The sequence below is a fragment of the Carassius carassius genome, chromosome 35 (genome assembly GCF_963082965.1).
Source record: "Carassius carassius chromosome 35, fCarCar2.1, whole genome shotgun sequence".
Taxonomy (NCBI): Eukaryota; Metazoa; Chordata; class Actinopteri; order Cypriniformes; family Cyprinidae; genus Carassius; species Carassius carassius.
The window spans coordinates 7,850,736-7,867,136 of NC_081789.1; the positions used below are offsets into that span (position 1 = coordinate 7,850,736).

At 35.8% G+C, this 16,401-nt stretch overlaps 1 protein-coding gene across 3 annotated transcripts in view; it reads right to left on the reverse strand.

The window, feature by feature from the left end:
* Nucleotides 1–16,401, reverse strand: part of ofcc1 (orofacial cleft 1 candidate 1) — a 77,335-nt gene that overhangs the window by 32,888 nt on the left and 28,046 nt on the right. For all 3 annotated transcript variants that reach the window (XM_059524091.1, XM_059524090.1, XM_059524089.1), the window contains 2 exons: nt 13,749–13,843; nt 9,656–9,747 (listed from right to left, as the gene is read on the reverse strand). In XM_059524091.1, coding sequence (XP_059380074.1) covers nt 9,656–9,747; nt 13,749–13,843 — 187 coding nt within the window. The remainder of the gene's footprint in view (nt 1–9,655; nt 9,748–13,748; nt 13,844–16,401) is intronic.

Sequence of the window (16,401 nt, forward strand, 5' to 3'; positions counted from 1 at the left end):
CCTGCGCAGACTGGCTTTTCTAGAGAAAATGTCTAATGCAATGTGAAATCTGTTATTGCCACAAAACTGATTTTTATTGCCATAGCTCCATCTCTTGCGGTTTGTTTTAAAGAAAGTGTGACATGAAAGCATGTACTTGAAATGTGAAACAAAAAAGAGGAAGGTAATGTGTTTCATTCATCTGTGGTGTTACTTTTAAAATTCATATTATTGTTGCCAATTAGGGTTTGTGATTAGAATTCTAATTACACTTTGGCGTGTATATCATTCCATAAAAATCTTCTTATTTGATTGCTTACAAACAGAAATTGCACATCTCAACCAGCCACATAATTTGTGATATCAGGAGAATGCACACACACACACACACGTTTGTTTCTGTGAATTGTGGAGACTTTCCATAGACTTTTATACTGACCAAACGATAATTTCTTTATGTAACCTTTGTGATATTTTGAATGCAGTGCTTTATTTTGCAAGAGACATGAGGCATTTAGCATTTTGTGTGTTTTTATTTGTATTTTTTTATTATTTTTGTATTTTATTTTATGTATATTTTTTTTTTGGGGGGGGGGGGGGGTTGAAAATGTGTTTTAGCAGTTTTAAAAAAAAGTGTAATATAAGTGTGGCATACAGAGGAGCGGGTCATTACGTGTTTTTGCAGCATGGACAGGCAGTAGGGTGGGATTGATTTATGGCCTGATGACCCTTGGAACCCTGGGAACTATCTGTGCCTTCAGTTACAGATTCAAAATCTGAAGTCATTTAAAAGCTGGACGTCTTCTTTATTTGCAGAATTAAGTTATTTGCTGCCACTTTAGTTTTTTTTGGATTTTGACTAAAGACATTGTTTTTGTAAATGTGCCAGAGCCACTCTCTACCCCCTCCATCAGTGAACAGGCAGAGTCACATAAAGTGTTAAAGAAGGAGTAAAATGAAACCAGAGGTGATTTTATATTAAAAAAAGAAAGAAAAAGAAAAAAAGGTAAAATATTCTGTATTCTAAAGCATTAGAGTGTTTGTGTCTGTATGTGTGATAGGTTAGAAATAGCTGTGTGTGATGATTGATAGCTTAATGTAAGATTTGGTGTAGTCAAAGTGTATATCTTAATAACCTTTTCTACAGGGTTGAGTTTAAAGCAACCGATGGCAACCGTATAACGTTCACTTTACAGTGAGGAGTGCAGCTTTGATGTCAGACGATCTGAAGCAAATGCAGAAAGACAGCAGGCCTTTATTCTGAATGGTTGGAGTTATCATACAGAACAGAACAGCAGTGAACACAACAATCAGCTGCTGATAAACATGGACTGCTGATAATGCATTCCATATATAATTTGGTCACATCAGCCTAGTCCTCAGTGGCATCAGTTAGATTCACTGTAACTTGATGCTTTAGTGTGTCAACAACTGGATGTGATATATCCAAATTTAAATCTTAAAATGCCCCCAGCGCATAATAAATAGACCAATAATCAATAGTCATTGTGCTGTTTAAACCAACAGTCCCCAAATGCTGTTAAAAGCAACACTCTCTTTTCCCACAAAGCCACAGATCATTTCAGCTCAATTTGGATATCATTCTCTTTGGCCACTTGCATACTGTTTTCCACAAATATTTTACAATACAATGCAGATTTATATCTTGCCTTGTTTTTCCATAATTATCTTCAAATCTCCAGCTTTTATAGGAAAGCCCATTTCCCCATTTCTGGCATGGCGAGATGCACATAAATGTGTTTCATTGAGAAAAAAGCAGCAAGATGAGATTCGGGGTGTAGTAAAAGAGAATTACTGCTGCAGAATTAGAATACGGCTCATAATTAGAATAGGAATTTTGCCACTGCCAAATTATCAGAATTATTTGCAGCTGAGAGCAGAGGGGAGATGGGCGCTGGGGTACTTTAACCTAATCGAAAGCAGGGGGGAAAAAGTGTTCCACTTAATTAGCGGATCTCGTTTGACTAATAGCTAACCGCTCCTTTTTTAATCCAGTGAAGTTCCTACATATGAGAAAAGTGCTTAAGTCTCTATAAAAACTGAAACATGAAGTATGTGAATGTTTCACACACTGATTCACCCCTCCAGTGTTCTGGCTCTTAGGTCCAAACACACTTCCACATCCCATGTACGCAAGGAAGCCGAGTTCAAGCCAGCGCAACATGTGTTTGTTTATGGGCCGGTTGCGTCTGCCGGTAGGGAATCTCACATGGTAATGCCCGGACCCACCGAGTCTAATAAACACAGTGGAAACATGAAGTCTGTGAATGCACCTGGGATCCACTGAAAGCGATTATGAGCAGGTTATTCAGAAAAAAACCTGGGCATAATGTTTCTTACTTTCATTGCATTTCAGTGCTTCCTAGTGCTGCACTGGTTGATTTTAGCGGGAAATGAGTCATCAATTAATGTTCTCTTGAACATCTGAACCACTGAAATAGGCATACAAACAAACTAAAGCCTGCCAAGAACCAGAAAATGTCAGTTCTTTAAACGTGCATTTGTCTATTTTGTTTATTCTTTGTTTATTAAATTTGATGGTCTTCTTACAAGTTTGATAATGGTACAGCTACTTTTGGAGCACGTATTGTTTGTTACAGTAAAATACTTATTTATCTGCTTGTGGTTTATGAAGGAATATAAATTACCTCATATCCCTTGCTGCTGGTAGTTATCTTGTATATGCTTTTATTTATGATGCCATCTTGAATTCACCATTCTCCAAAAATGTGCTACATGTCTTTATTATATGCAGGCACACAGTGTTTATACAATGCAAACATTCATTCATTCATTTTGATTCATTTTAAACCGTCATGCTAATCTGTTGACTAAAGCCACTCAAAGAAACCTCCACTCAACACTCAACACATAAATGGTCTCTTATTCAAACATAGAACCATGTGCCCTTGCACCCAAGAATAGTCACCCAACAGAAGCCTCAACACAGATGCATAAGACAGGACAGGAAGGACATTCATAGGGACATCAGAATGCCATCAAAAAAAAGAGCTGCAGGTTTTGACCCACTATTCACTGAATAAATCTGTACAGACTGCTGTCGCTGCAAATCCTGCTCCATACTACCAAATCCAAACCTAGTGTGGCCCACAAGAACATCAGAAAACATAAGCAATTTCAGCACCAGGATCATTTCATATAATACTGGCCACAAAATGTATTTGGAGGCTTAGATTGTGCTAAAAATTGCTGAATGTCATTGAAGTAGATAGCAAAATATCAAAACAATTGATATTTATTTTAAAGGACTATATCATACATTTCAGGCTAAATATTTCATTAAAAAGGTTGTATTAACTTCCTAAAAAAATCCTAATTATAAATAGCCTAATTCTAGATAAAAATAAAAAAAGAGAAACTTCCACATTAAATCCACATTAGTCAATCATTAGTCATTCAAGTGTAAATGTTTAAATTTACAAACCTGACTATGAGAAACTAAAGGACTGTTTCACCTAAACTGGGCTCTCACAGAACTGACAGCTCTATCACACTTTGCATCATGGGTAAATCAAACTGTGATAAAATCTTCTGTGAGTTAACTGCTTCATTGGGCCATATGTATATATTCATTTATTTACACAGGCAAGAAATACTACTTTAAAACTGTACTGCATGTTTTTACTGGCACCAAATACATATTCACTAAAATGTCCCTCTTTTTGAATGTTCTGCTGTGCAAATGTGATTCAGATACATCTGTTTATTTTTGGCTACAATTTTAAGGAAAACAATTATATATAAATCTGAGTTGTCTAGTTGTTTATTAGTGCACCGATCTCCTGAGACTTCCAGAACATGTTGTTGGAAGTTTAACACTGACTATTCAGTCCATGGCCTTCTATTCAGATGGACACCTCATTCAAGTGCACTTGAAACTAGGGCTATGGGAAAATGCATAACACAAACACACCATGATTCAGCCGCCCACCATACCACGACCGGTCAGCTGCTCTCAGGCCAACAGCTCGTCAGATTTGACAGTTCTGATTTTCGCGAAGTCAGAGGGCATCTATACAAACCTGGTCATGAAGCGTATATATATACATGTTTGTGTGTGCAGTGTTTTGATGGTTCCCAGGAGTTTCTTAGCACAGGAAAGGGCCCTTTAGCCCCTGAGGTGACTCTACACACCTCCAGACAAAACTACCCACAGTATTACATCAGAATGTATTGACCTGTGACTCGAAGACCGAGGAACGTGGGATGTGGAACTTCGGGCATGCTCTGCTTGCACATGGCTACCTCGGCACTCACAACAAACAGCGCCGTAAGATAATTACTGAGATCTAAAATTAGCATAACAAAAATGACTTTAGGTTGGTTGTTGTAGAACCATCAAAACATTGAAGTAAGTGTAAGTACACTTGTGACCATGTTTCTTTTGAAAAGTGCACTTGGTAACAATTTCAAACTAAAATGTTTACTTGAAAATACATTTTTGAAATAGTCTTTTGCTTACAAATGCTAAGTATCATTGTGATGTGTTGACTAAATGCAAAGTCCTTGATTATAATTTTGTATTGTTATGCAACATTACATTTAAAGGTAATATATTTTAAATGCACTTAATTGCAACTTCATCCCTACAAATGTGTAATTACATTAAAATGTATACAATAAAGTATATCTTAGTTTACCATAAATGGTTGTCAGTACATTCCGAAGCACACTTTTACCATTTTTCAAAGACAATATATTGTTAGTAATTGTGTATTAAAAAAGGACAGCTAACTGCATATAATAATAATTACAACTACAAAACATTTTAATTTATAAGCAATTAACCAGCAGTAAAACAATTAAGCAAATTAAGTAAAATTAAACAAATAAATTCAGTTCGCAATCAATCAAATTATTTAAAGGTTTAAAAGGTTGTTTTTTTTGTTGTTGTTTGTTTGTTTTTTCATAATGCGTACTCTAGATATCATGGGTAAGAAAATTGCTGTGGTCAAATGGTTTAAGAAATTAACAGCCGTATTCAGCTGCAGTGTGTATGTAGACAATGAGAGAAACCACACAACTTACAAACTAGGTAAAGAGATGGCAAAAAAATAAATAAATAAAAAAGGAAAAGAACAGAAAAAAAAAATGGAACACACAAGGATCCAAAGTGAAAGGGTGGAAAGGAGTTTTATGAAAGAGATGGGAATGATTGTACAGATTTTGGAAGCATTGCTCGTCCTCAGGAGGAAACACAGACCCCTCATCTTTCTCTTTTTAGGACAGGAAAAGTCACAGATGTAATTGATATGAGATTTGGGGGGTATATTTCAGTGTAATTAGAGTCTTGATAATTGGGCTAATTAGATATAATTGTTGTGTGAGACTGAGTTTGATTAAAACAGGTTTCCCCAAAACGAGATAAGAGGGAAAATATTTAGTTGACAGGATTACATTGGCACACCATAAATATGCAGAGTAATTAATGAACAAACACGTGCATACAGTGGAAATGACTGCAAAGTAAAACACACACTTGCAGATAAAAATATTCACTGTCCCGCTCAATGAGACAAAGTCTTTTACAAAATTTATCTGCAGAGAAACTGCAGAACTTTATCTCAAGGCAACATTCAAAGGAAATATTCAAAGTAAAAAATAAAAAAAAAAGACAGAAACTTCTGTCACAGGATAAATAAGTCATTAACAATAGCTGCCTCGCTGTAGGCAGATCTCTTCTAAAGCAGCATCACTATCATCATGAAACATCACAAGTGACCAATTTGATAAGACTGACACAAGTAGCAACTTTACACAATATGTATAGTGCTCATCGCAAGAGACTTGAAAAGTAATTCCAGTAGACATTGATAAGTATAAAAACAATGCAAAAAACAATAAAAAAACACCTTTAAAGACACTGAACTTTATAGTACTCAATATAAAACGTATTTATAATCAATATTTCTCTCAACTTTGTCCATCATTTTTACAAGATGCATTCTAGGATTGCTGTGTGTGTGTGTGTGTGTGTGTGTGTGTGTGTGTGTGTTGAAAAAAATTTACTATGCCTTGGATTTTAACCAGACACCATATGTTAATATTTTCTTGGTTAGCGTCCAACTAGTATGTCATTTTATTTGATCTTCTGTATCTGAAAAAAAAAGACGACAAACAAACTACCAGATCAAATAAGGTGGAAGGTCTTCAAACTCTTTTTGTCATTCTTTCTACTTTTGAAATGAGTGCACACTTATCAATATTTGTGCTTTGCTGCATTTTGTTTGTTCTTTGAAATTGTAATGTATGGTTTAAGGTTATTACTCTGGCAAAGGTGTTTGATATGTAAATCTGGGAGAGGATCAAATGAGAGAAGGATAATAGAACTCAAAGAGAAAGAACAAGAGCAGCTCTGCCCATTCAGATAAACAGCTCTCTGAGCGATACCCAGCATCCCCTGCTCCCAGTTCACTGAATACCACAAGCCTTGAGACACGCGTTTTTGTCTGAGCTGTGTTTTTGTCTGAGGCGCTTTTGACTTTTACACTGTTTCTATATCATGGGAGTGTTGTACTGTGGATCCAAAAAAAAAAAAAAAGTTCCCATTCAAATAAAACAACACTGTCTACACTGAAAGCTTATACAGAGCTGAAGAGCTTCTCTTTTTAAGTGTATTTATAAATGTCATATATGTGAAATGGCTGCTATGAATTTAAGGCACATATGAAATTCAACTTGGGATGTTTCTAAACTTGTTTATAAATTTAATCGTCTGCTTCTTCCCATTTGCAGGTGTGTGTAAGCATCCACATTTTTTAAATTAATAGTAAGATGTAAAATAGTAAAAATTTGGGGAACAAAATCAAATCCTATATTCCAGCTTCTTAAAATAAAATACCCTTTTTGTAATATCGTAGCAAACTCTAGCCATTTTATTAGATTACATTATGAGGTGCATCCTAGGATCCTTTTTACATAGTACTGAAGGAACGTCCTTTGTGGACACTTGACCTTCTTCATTCATTCTTTCTTTTTTTTTCTTTCTTTAATCACAATTGTATTTTTTCTTTTTTTTAAGAATTTAATAATACAAGCACCACTGCACAACAGACAATGCACATGCATTACCCTCCAGGGCAAGTCTCTGCCAGTGTAGCAAATACATTAACCAACAAGATAATCAAGAAATACTTTACATATATAGTAAAACTAAGGTTTCATAATGTACAGTTTACTTAGTAATAGAGCAGGCTCAGCCCTGTTTGTTTGAAATTTGTTTGGTTGGCACACATTGTACTTTCAGAGGTCATACAAGCGGATACGGATTTTCCATGCAAACAAATGGGACAGCAGTTATCAATAAACTCTTGGCTGTGAACTGTCAACACCTCTGCCTGAGCCTCACGCATTTCACAGCAGGAAAGAAAAAAAAAATCAAATGCAACATCAGAGTCTCTGCTGATTCTCTAGATGGCAGTAATATGCCTCACTCATTCACATATCAAACTGTGCATGAAGACAACATAGCATCACGTGAGAGAGGGAGGTTATGTCCGATCTGTCACATTCAAGTAAATTGAGATAATTCCTCAAGTTCAGTTTTGACTAATCATGCAAAATAAAACTTCTTCAATCTGTTTCAAGTTCAAACGTTTGTAGCATGTCCTGGGAAGAAAAGATGGGCTTGAGCAATGTTCTGGTAGATTCTTCTTCATAATGACAGCAGTATTGGGAGCAGTGATTCTTTGTTATGAAAACTCCACATAAATACCAGATACATTTTAAACAGGGTGTTTGAAGTAAAGCAAATATCCTTTTATAATACTTTACTGTAGTATGAAAGTCTGGGCAGTCTTGGACAAGGCCAAAATGGAGAAATCATAGAAAATTTAACCTTATAAAAATGAGCAAAGAAGCTGTTAGAGAGTATAAAAAGCTTAAAGCTATTTAAACCCTCAATTATAATTGCACTATTTAAAGCATGTATTGTTTAAAACCAAAAGTCATAAAATCTAATGCACATTATTTGAATAAAATTTGCAATTAATTGACAACTTGGTTATTTTAAAATCATCCTGGGGGTAGAAAAGTTCACCTCATTGAAGAATCACCCATGTACACACACACACACACACACACACACACACACACACACACACACACACACACTATTCTAATAATACACCCTAATGATGGTGTTACTGAGTTTGCATCCAGTGAAATGAATAAAAGAGTTTTCTCTAAAGTCAATATGATCTCTGCAGGATTGGTTGTGTGAGAACCATGAGAATATTATAACATGTTATTTGCATTTCAAAACAACATTAACAAACAAAGAAACAGTCAATTGAATTGAATTTCAGATGGCTTACATGAAAGACAGAGGGGCTAAACTCAGCCCGTCGATGCTTGGCTTTATGTTTTGAAGTCCTTTATCCTGCTTTAGGTTAGCAGTGCTCCAGCCCTCTCTTCTCTGATGTGTGGCCTGAGTTTCATTTGATTTCCTCTCATACGTACAGCAGCACAGCTTCTGATCTTGTTTAATACTAGTCCAGCGGCAACAAATTACCAATTTTCAGAAATGAGCAGAGGTAGGCAGCTCTAAATCCTATAAAATGAGTCGCTCTTTCTTTCTTCTCAGAGAAATATACAGCGTCGGCAATAATTCGGGCAAAATCAAAATAAAAACACACACCTCAATTTTTCCCTCTGTGGATTTAGGCGAGCAGCTTTCATCACAAGCACGTGCAGTGAAATTTAGGTAAGTGTTTTGTGAAATGCAATTTGACGAGGCCGTTTATAAGATTTGTTCGGTGCTGCTGTTTCTGTCGGTGTGTTTTCACTCCTGTTTTCTCATTAATATCAAATGCTGTAAGCCACAATAAAACGCAGAAACACTCATTCGTAGGCCTGCTTGTGCACTTCGCATTACTAGAGAAAAAGCAATTATCCACAGCGCAAGGTTTTATGTGGTGGCGATGTTAACGTTATCTTGATCCCTTCAATAAAAACACACATTGAATCTGACAATAAAGCGACATTCATATTGTGGACAGCGACATTCATATTCAGCCTCAAATAAATCATGCAAGTTGATGTGTGTTAATATATGCAGTGAGAAAAAGATGCAGTATTATAGGGTCAATAACAATTTTCAAAAAATATTGGAAAATTAGGTGGTGTGATTTATATATAATCTTAGTATAATAGATGATACATTCAAAAGACTGGGGTTTTGTGTGTGCATTTGTGGGGTGGGGGGGGGGGGTTGGTGTGTTATATGAAGGCCTTTAATGTTCATCCACAAACTTCCGTACAATATTCAGAATAACATACTTTGCTCTAGGATGTAGTCAGTATACACAAATTATGTTTATGCACACAATTCACCAGTGACCTAATACATTTCCCAGAATGTGATACTTTTCTGTCTGACAGGGTGGAAAACAACTACAATACACATTTATTTATTCATTTCTTTTTTTTTACATGGTAACTGCATGCCAGTGAATTAAACACATAACGCAATCAGGTCATGTGACAACAAAAGATATTTCTGCCAATAATGTTTATCATGGCATAATGCCTGCTGTTCTGCATGTGCAGTATGCAGTAAGTATGCTTGTATTCATTCTGAACATAAGCATATATAACTTTAGACATGAAACCAGCCTTGAGAAATTACACTTACCTCACAGAGAAGGTGAACTGGTCTAGCTGATCTTTAGGGAAAGGTTTGAGCGCCTCACTGTTTTTCTCGATTATCTTCTTCTGCCTGCCGCTCTGATCGGAGAGACACATGTGCATGTCGTTTGTAATCATAGCAGGAAACAGTTGCAATGATTTATCTTGGGAATACAATGACAGCAGCACACTTCATCCTGACATCATCTCTCAAACACACACACACACACACACACACACACAAACCAGTACAGGAAACGAATGACATCCACATTACAGACAACATCTAATCAAAGTTGTCGGAAGAACAGAGATGGGATGAAATGAAAAGAAAGGCAGTCACAAAAAAGAAAGAAAAAAAAAGGAAAGAAATATGTTTAAAACAACACAACTAGCATACTCAAACTACTGAATTCAGCTCTATAAAATCATTATGAGTCAAGAATCTATGTAAAAAAAATCATCAGAAGTGTGTTTCCAACTCAAAGATTAAAAGAGAGGCTTCCTATTAATGTTGTCTCTAGTTATACAGTATTATTTTGCCCATTTCTTGCAAAAGATGGTGATTATAAACAGTACTTAATTCAATGCTGAAATATCAGCAAAAAGAGTACAATAAAATAGTCTATATTACCCAATACTTATGTGTTTTAATTTCTTGGTGTTTTTTTTTTTTTTTAGACTATGGTATTGATAACTTAGCAACATGTTAAGAAATAAAATTATTCACTTTAGTTGAGTCTCCCATGGTTAAGTGTACACTTTTCCTAATTTATGTCATTTATGAGGTTCCTTTTGACTTAAAATGTAGATAGCTCTCTAGGTTGTTGAACAGAGCTTTTTGGGTGCTGAGTAGACTTTGGAAGACAGTTCATATAATTTATATGTCATTTATGAAGGGCTGCCCTACAGTCACAAAAATTACTGCATGCAATGAAATCAAAGCAATATAGTCAAAGAATAAATGTGAAATATGAACTGGCAGCAAACAGATTTTTTCTTCTGTAAAATGATATACTGTAATACTGTATCAACATCATATTCTGCCACAGAACCTATTTTATTATTATTATTATTATTATTTTATTATTTTTTTTTTAAATTTTTTTTACCACACATAAAAACTTTCCACTATTTGACAAATATTAGCAAAATTGGTGTCAGGTGTTTTTTGTAAATCATGGGAATTAGCCAATCAGAAACTCTCTAACTGTCAATCATTCTGCACATACTGTATGCTTTGAAGGATGTTTTGAGGAACATGTGTTTGCGATTAGAAAAATAGCAGAAGTTAGCCAAACGGCTGAAATCACTTAAAGCACAGAAGAGTCAGAAGCAATAAAAAGGAAATTCAGTGCTTTCAAATAATTGTTCTATTCTAGTCCATTCTTTTAACAATATGAGTCAGCCATGGACATTTTGGACCCGGTTATCCATTAAAATGCCAGTCGTGGTGGAAACCAATCAGAATCATAATCTGCAGAATTAGCCAGATATCCTCTTATAATGAACCACATTCGAGCCTTTTAAATCAATAATAAAATCAACACCACTCAATACATTTAAACCTAAAACTAAGTCAGCAGGTTATTAAACTCTTAACTGAAACTTCCAGCACCAGGGCCCAGAGCTGTAACCGCCACAGATGTTGAGGGGGACAATAATTAGAAATGGCCAAACTGTTTCCCAGAAGTCAAACATGAAATTGAAGCTTCAGAATTAAGATTTAAGAGAGGTGAGTAGATAAGCATTTGATGTTTAAAAGTTAAATGACAGACAATTAAATCCAGTGATGCAATGTATTCCGTCTGTTCTGTCCTATTTTGCCTTTTGAATTGATTGATTATCGTTTACATTATTCATGTAATGTATTTCATACCCAAACTCATATTCTATGTGTTTTCCTCTTTCTGGGTAGTTGCTTAACTTCACGGGACTGGACCCAATTTTTCTTGAAGACCCCCTCATCCAGACACACCAAGTACTAATAATGCAGCAGTATTTTGGCAATATAATAATTCTTCACAGTTCCTCTAAAATACTGTATTTTGGTAGACACAGAAACAAGGGGAGATAGAACTAGCCAGACATCCCCTCATAATGAACCACATTCAAATTTGACACCGAAAGAGGGGTAGATAGAACAAAACAAGGCAAAAACAGGGGTTTAATTCTGACCCCGCATAGCTCAAACATGCAGCAGTGTATTAGAGCAGTCCCGTCATAATTGGAGTCCATCAGAGTTCAGAAGTCATTTTGAGCTGGGTGCTGATATTGTTTGTTAGTCTGGCATTCAGTCTGATGCACTACGCCCTTGGGTGGGCTCAGACGCGCTGCTGCATCACAGATACTGCCTGCATCTACATGTCAATGAGTTCCCCCATATGAAAGAACACTGTCACCAATCCAGAAATGAAAAACACATTGGACCAGCAAACTACAGAGAATAATACAACAGAGAAGAACATTATAGCTAGAGAAAAAGAAAAAGAAGTAGAAGAAGGAGGAGGAGGAAAAACAGGATATATATGCCATTATGTAAAATTTTATGGCTGGCTTCCAGGTTTAGGCAGGTATGACATTGTTCACGTCATCACTAGACTACTTCTGAACTATAGCTGATTACAGGAGAAGCCAAAGACAGGCACAAATATAAATATGCCATCAAATGTTAAATATGTTTCAGAAAAAAGTATTAAAGCAACATATACTTGTTTTTTTTTTTTCAGTTGTGTATCAGAGTTTTGATTTTAAGATCATCCCCTTAAATTTTTAATTTATTTGAAGAGGTCACTTTAAAGGATGATATTGTCATTATGAGAAAGTGAGTTATATATCATAGAATAGTTATTTTAAAAGAGAGAAGCATAAAAATGGTAAAAGTATATTGAAGCATGGCCTAAAGACACAAAATATTAATACATTAATAATACTTTATGTAAAATAAATCTAAATAACATTTTAGACGTGTACAATTGACACAATGGCCCATTAGCTTTCCCTGAAAAAAAATGATGTCTGTATTACAACTTATTTTAATAAACAGAGAGATGTAATATGGATAATAATGATCATTTTTTAAGACTATGTGCACAATTCCATTCATGTGATTAATCTGCAGATGCACGTAAACTGATGCAAGTTTGCATGTTCCTGGCATCCCATGACAACAGTAACAACAAAGACAAAAGGGGCATGAGAGAACACACAATGCACAGTTGTGCAATATAAGACAGCAGCACCAGGTCGGCACAGAGAAGTCATTTTGCAATTACCACTTCAAAGTGTGGCAGGTAATGTCGCAGCTTTGATTCATTTAGCTTAAGTCCTGTGGAGCGCAGGAAAAGGCGTGTTGAGAGCGGTTAGAGAGAGAGAGAGAGAGAGAGAGAGAGAGAGAGCACTGGGCTGGTACTGCTGATTTCACAGAACCTGAGCTGTTTTGGCTTGTCGGGCACATCAAAACTAGCTTTGAAGACTGAAAAATACCTGTTAGTGTGAAATGTATTTTGACAAATCTCAGATAATAAGGGGAGTAGGGAGGAAAAAGGGAGGAGCAGCAGGGGCGTCATGCACCTTCTTTATTTTTTTATTTTTTTTTGTAAAGGGGGCACCAATGGCGGTCCTGGCTCACTTGGTGCCTTGGGCTAAATAATACATGACTAAAGAAAAAAAAACATGTCATGTAATTACCTAAAACCTGAGTGTGTGTGTGTGTGTGTGTGTGTGTGTGTGTGTGTGTGTGTGTGTGTGTGTGTGAATCCAATTAAAATTAAACAAATACTATAGTACACTTGCTAGTAGGGTTTTTTTTTTTTTAAGTCATATGAGTTTCATGAGATTCCATGCACACAGAATGATTCTGCATGCTATGCATACCATGCCAAAAATAGTACGATAGTACAGTAGAATGTGTAATAATTCAAACACTTTTTAATAACTAATTTTTACAAAATAATATTACTTTTATATTACCCACCCCCCACTGTTTTAAGTTTGCAAGCTTTTAATCTACCTACGGTTTGAATGGGCATGGTGCCTTTGAGGAAAAGTGAAAGAGAGGGCCCATGTTCAAGGTCAGAATGTTTCCTCATTCAAGTTACCTTGCTATGAATTTCAGCCTTGGTTTTCTCAGCGATGGGACAGTTTGTCTGGTTGCTGGGCAAAGAGGCCGACACAGGTCCACTGGGGCTCTTACCTGCAATGACATTACAAATGAACCTTTGTTCTGGTAAGGCAGAAAATAACTCAGAATCAGTGATTTATGGTTTAATTAAATAAATGACTATTGCATAATCTCTAACTTCACAGATGGAGCACAGAAACAGAAACTCTTGAATAGTTCACCTTCAATGTAAGGTAAAATAAAATGAAATATAATATAAGAAAATAAATTAAGCAATTTGACAATTTCAGCATCTTTTAAAATAAATTAAACAAGTGAAAATGAAATTATATAAATGATATATTATACATATAAAGCACATCTAATGAGAATGGTAAATGCCTGTAGACTTTCAACAACAATGAAATGTACAGCTAAAGCAAAAGTGATGAAACTTTCTCTTCACATTTATTCTGTTCTCTCTCTCTCTCCCTCACACACATCATCAACATCTCTGAGCCCAACCTCTCCTTTTTTTCATTGCTCTAATGCACACAATTAGACACGATGAAAAATCGGAAAAAAATTAAATTTAGTTGTAATACATTTTGCCATTCTTCCTTCCTTTGGAAAATTACTTTTGAAGTGTTTTCTCTCGCTCTCCGTCTGTAATTTAAATGGTAAGCTGCCAGATGTGTGTCTCATGCTTGAAGTGCAGGAGCTTTGCATTATTTAGCATATTAACATTCACAGAATTTAAAAAGAGGGTTCCTGCATTGCCTGGAGCTTCCAATTAAGTAAACCTTAGCTTGATACATGTAAAAATTTTACCATGAGAAACTTTTTTCATTGCGTTTTTCTCTTCGCCTCAGCCAGTCACATCTATATAATAAATATGGAAACTTCCCAGATGATATAATTTTTCTCTTGCTGCGGGATTAAATATATCAGTAATAATAACTTTTAAATATAGGCAACGTATCAGGAAGGCTTCAGAAGACTCAAATAGGTTTTAATAGCAGGGCTGGTATGTCCTCAGTGCTGGTTTTGAACTGATATTACATTTAATCTGAACGCAGATGTAAGTTTTAATTACAAGTTATACTAGTAAACATTTGATATGCCTACAGGTGAAAGCATTACATCTGCCCTATCTTAACAGAAATATGGGTGGTTATTCCATTATAATGAATGCATAATCATGTTCAATAGCATGGCTTACCTCTGATCTTTTCACTGTAGTGACAAGCCTTAAGAAATACCATAGACAATGGAAACAAATTACAGACATTTTCTACTGCTGGAGCTTGAAAAAGTCAAAAAGTGTCGGAGAGGAAATCTGTCTTCTACAGAAGATATGTCAGTCTGTTTTCTCTTGGAAGAGACACAGTTAATGACCCACGAAACCATATGGAGTTATATGTAAAAAAGGTTTATTCAAAACCTTCACGTTATGAGACCGGCCCCAATGACTCTCTATCATTCAATATTGGTGTGTTTGGTTCATAATGGTTTTGTAATCATTTCTTCACATGGTTGCTTCCAACAGTTTGTTCCAGTTTTGTACCAGGGGAGTTAATAGCCTATTTTCTTTTCAGTGTTTAAACTTCCTGCACTATATTATTATTTTGTCCAACATGTTGCTCATTAAAAAGTCTGGACGGTAGCGATGCATTAATTATCTTCAACAATGGTGTTACATCTCCAAGGTAAAAGGTAACCAATGCGAAGACTGACAAGTTTAGCACCATACAGCAATGCAATTTTCATGTTAAATATAAAAAAATCAACAATTAGCCATCAAATCGTATTTGTATTTAATTTTTTTTTCCAACAATGATACTTTCGACATGCATCATCAGAATTAAAAAAAAGATACTGACACAGTAATACAAAAAATTAGCCTTACATAAACCGAAGACCCCTGTCTTTGGCGTGTAAAGTGCATACATTTTTATCTAAGGTTTAGCCTGTTCCAATCTATGGCTTGCAGCGATGTGGAGCAAAAGCCTGCCCTCCACCTCTGTTCTGTGTCCAGAGACTGTAATTCCTGTCAGCAGAGCATTCTGCCTGCCTTTGCGCCACGAACGTGCATGTTTTAATGGGCCAGCCAACACAACTTTGCAACTTTGCCTTTAATTATCCTTCCTCCAGCCTGATGCTCAGATGGTGTCGGGTCTGAATTAGTGCAGCGTTGACAGCTGTAGGCTATGTCCATGAACTTGGAGTGCTGCAGCCACAACCCACGTTCTCCCAGGGTGAACAAGAGAGGCTTGTTATCCTCTGCTTACCATGAACACACAGAGAGTAGGAGCCGGGCCTGAAGGGTTGGGTGACCGACGGGGACCTGTGCGCTCACCTAGGTTTCTAATTGCCCTGGTGTCGGTTCCAGAGTTGCCAAAGGTCAGTGAATTATTGATTACCCATGAGCATAATCCATGACTCATTATTACCCAAAGTAATATGACTAATCAAAACAAAGAGAAATTAATTAGAGAACTTTATATATATAAATTATGAACAATACCATTTGTAATACATAGTTTTTTTTTAATTATTATTATTGCTCTAACAAGGAACAACTTTTAGTCAATTTAATATTTTTTGAGCAAATGTGTGTGTGTGTGTGTGTGTGTGTGTGTTTATATAAT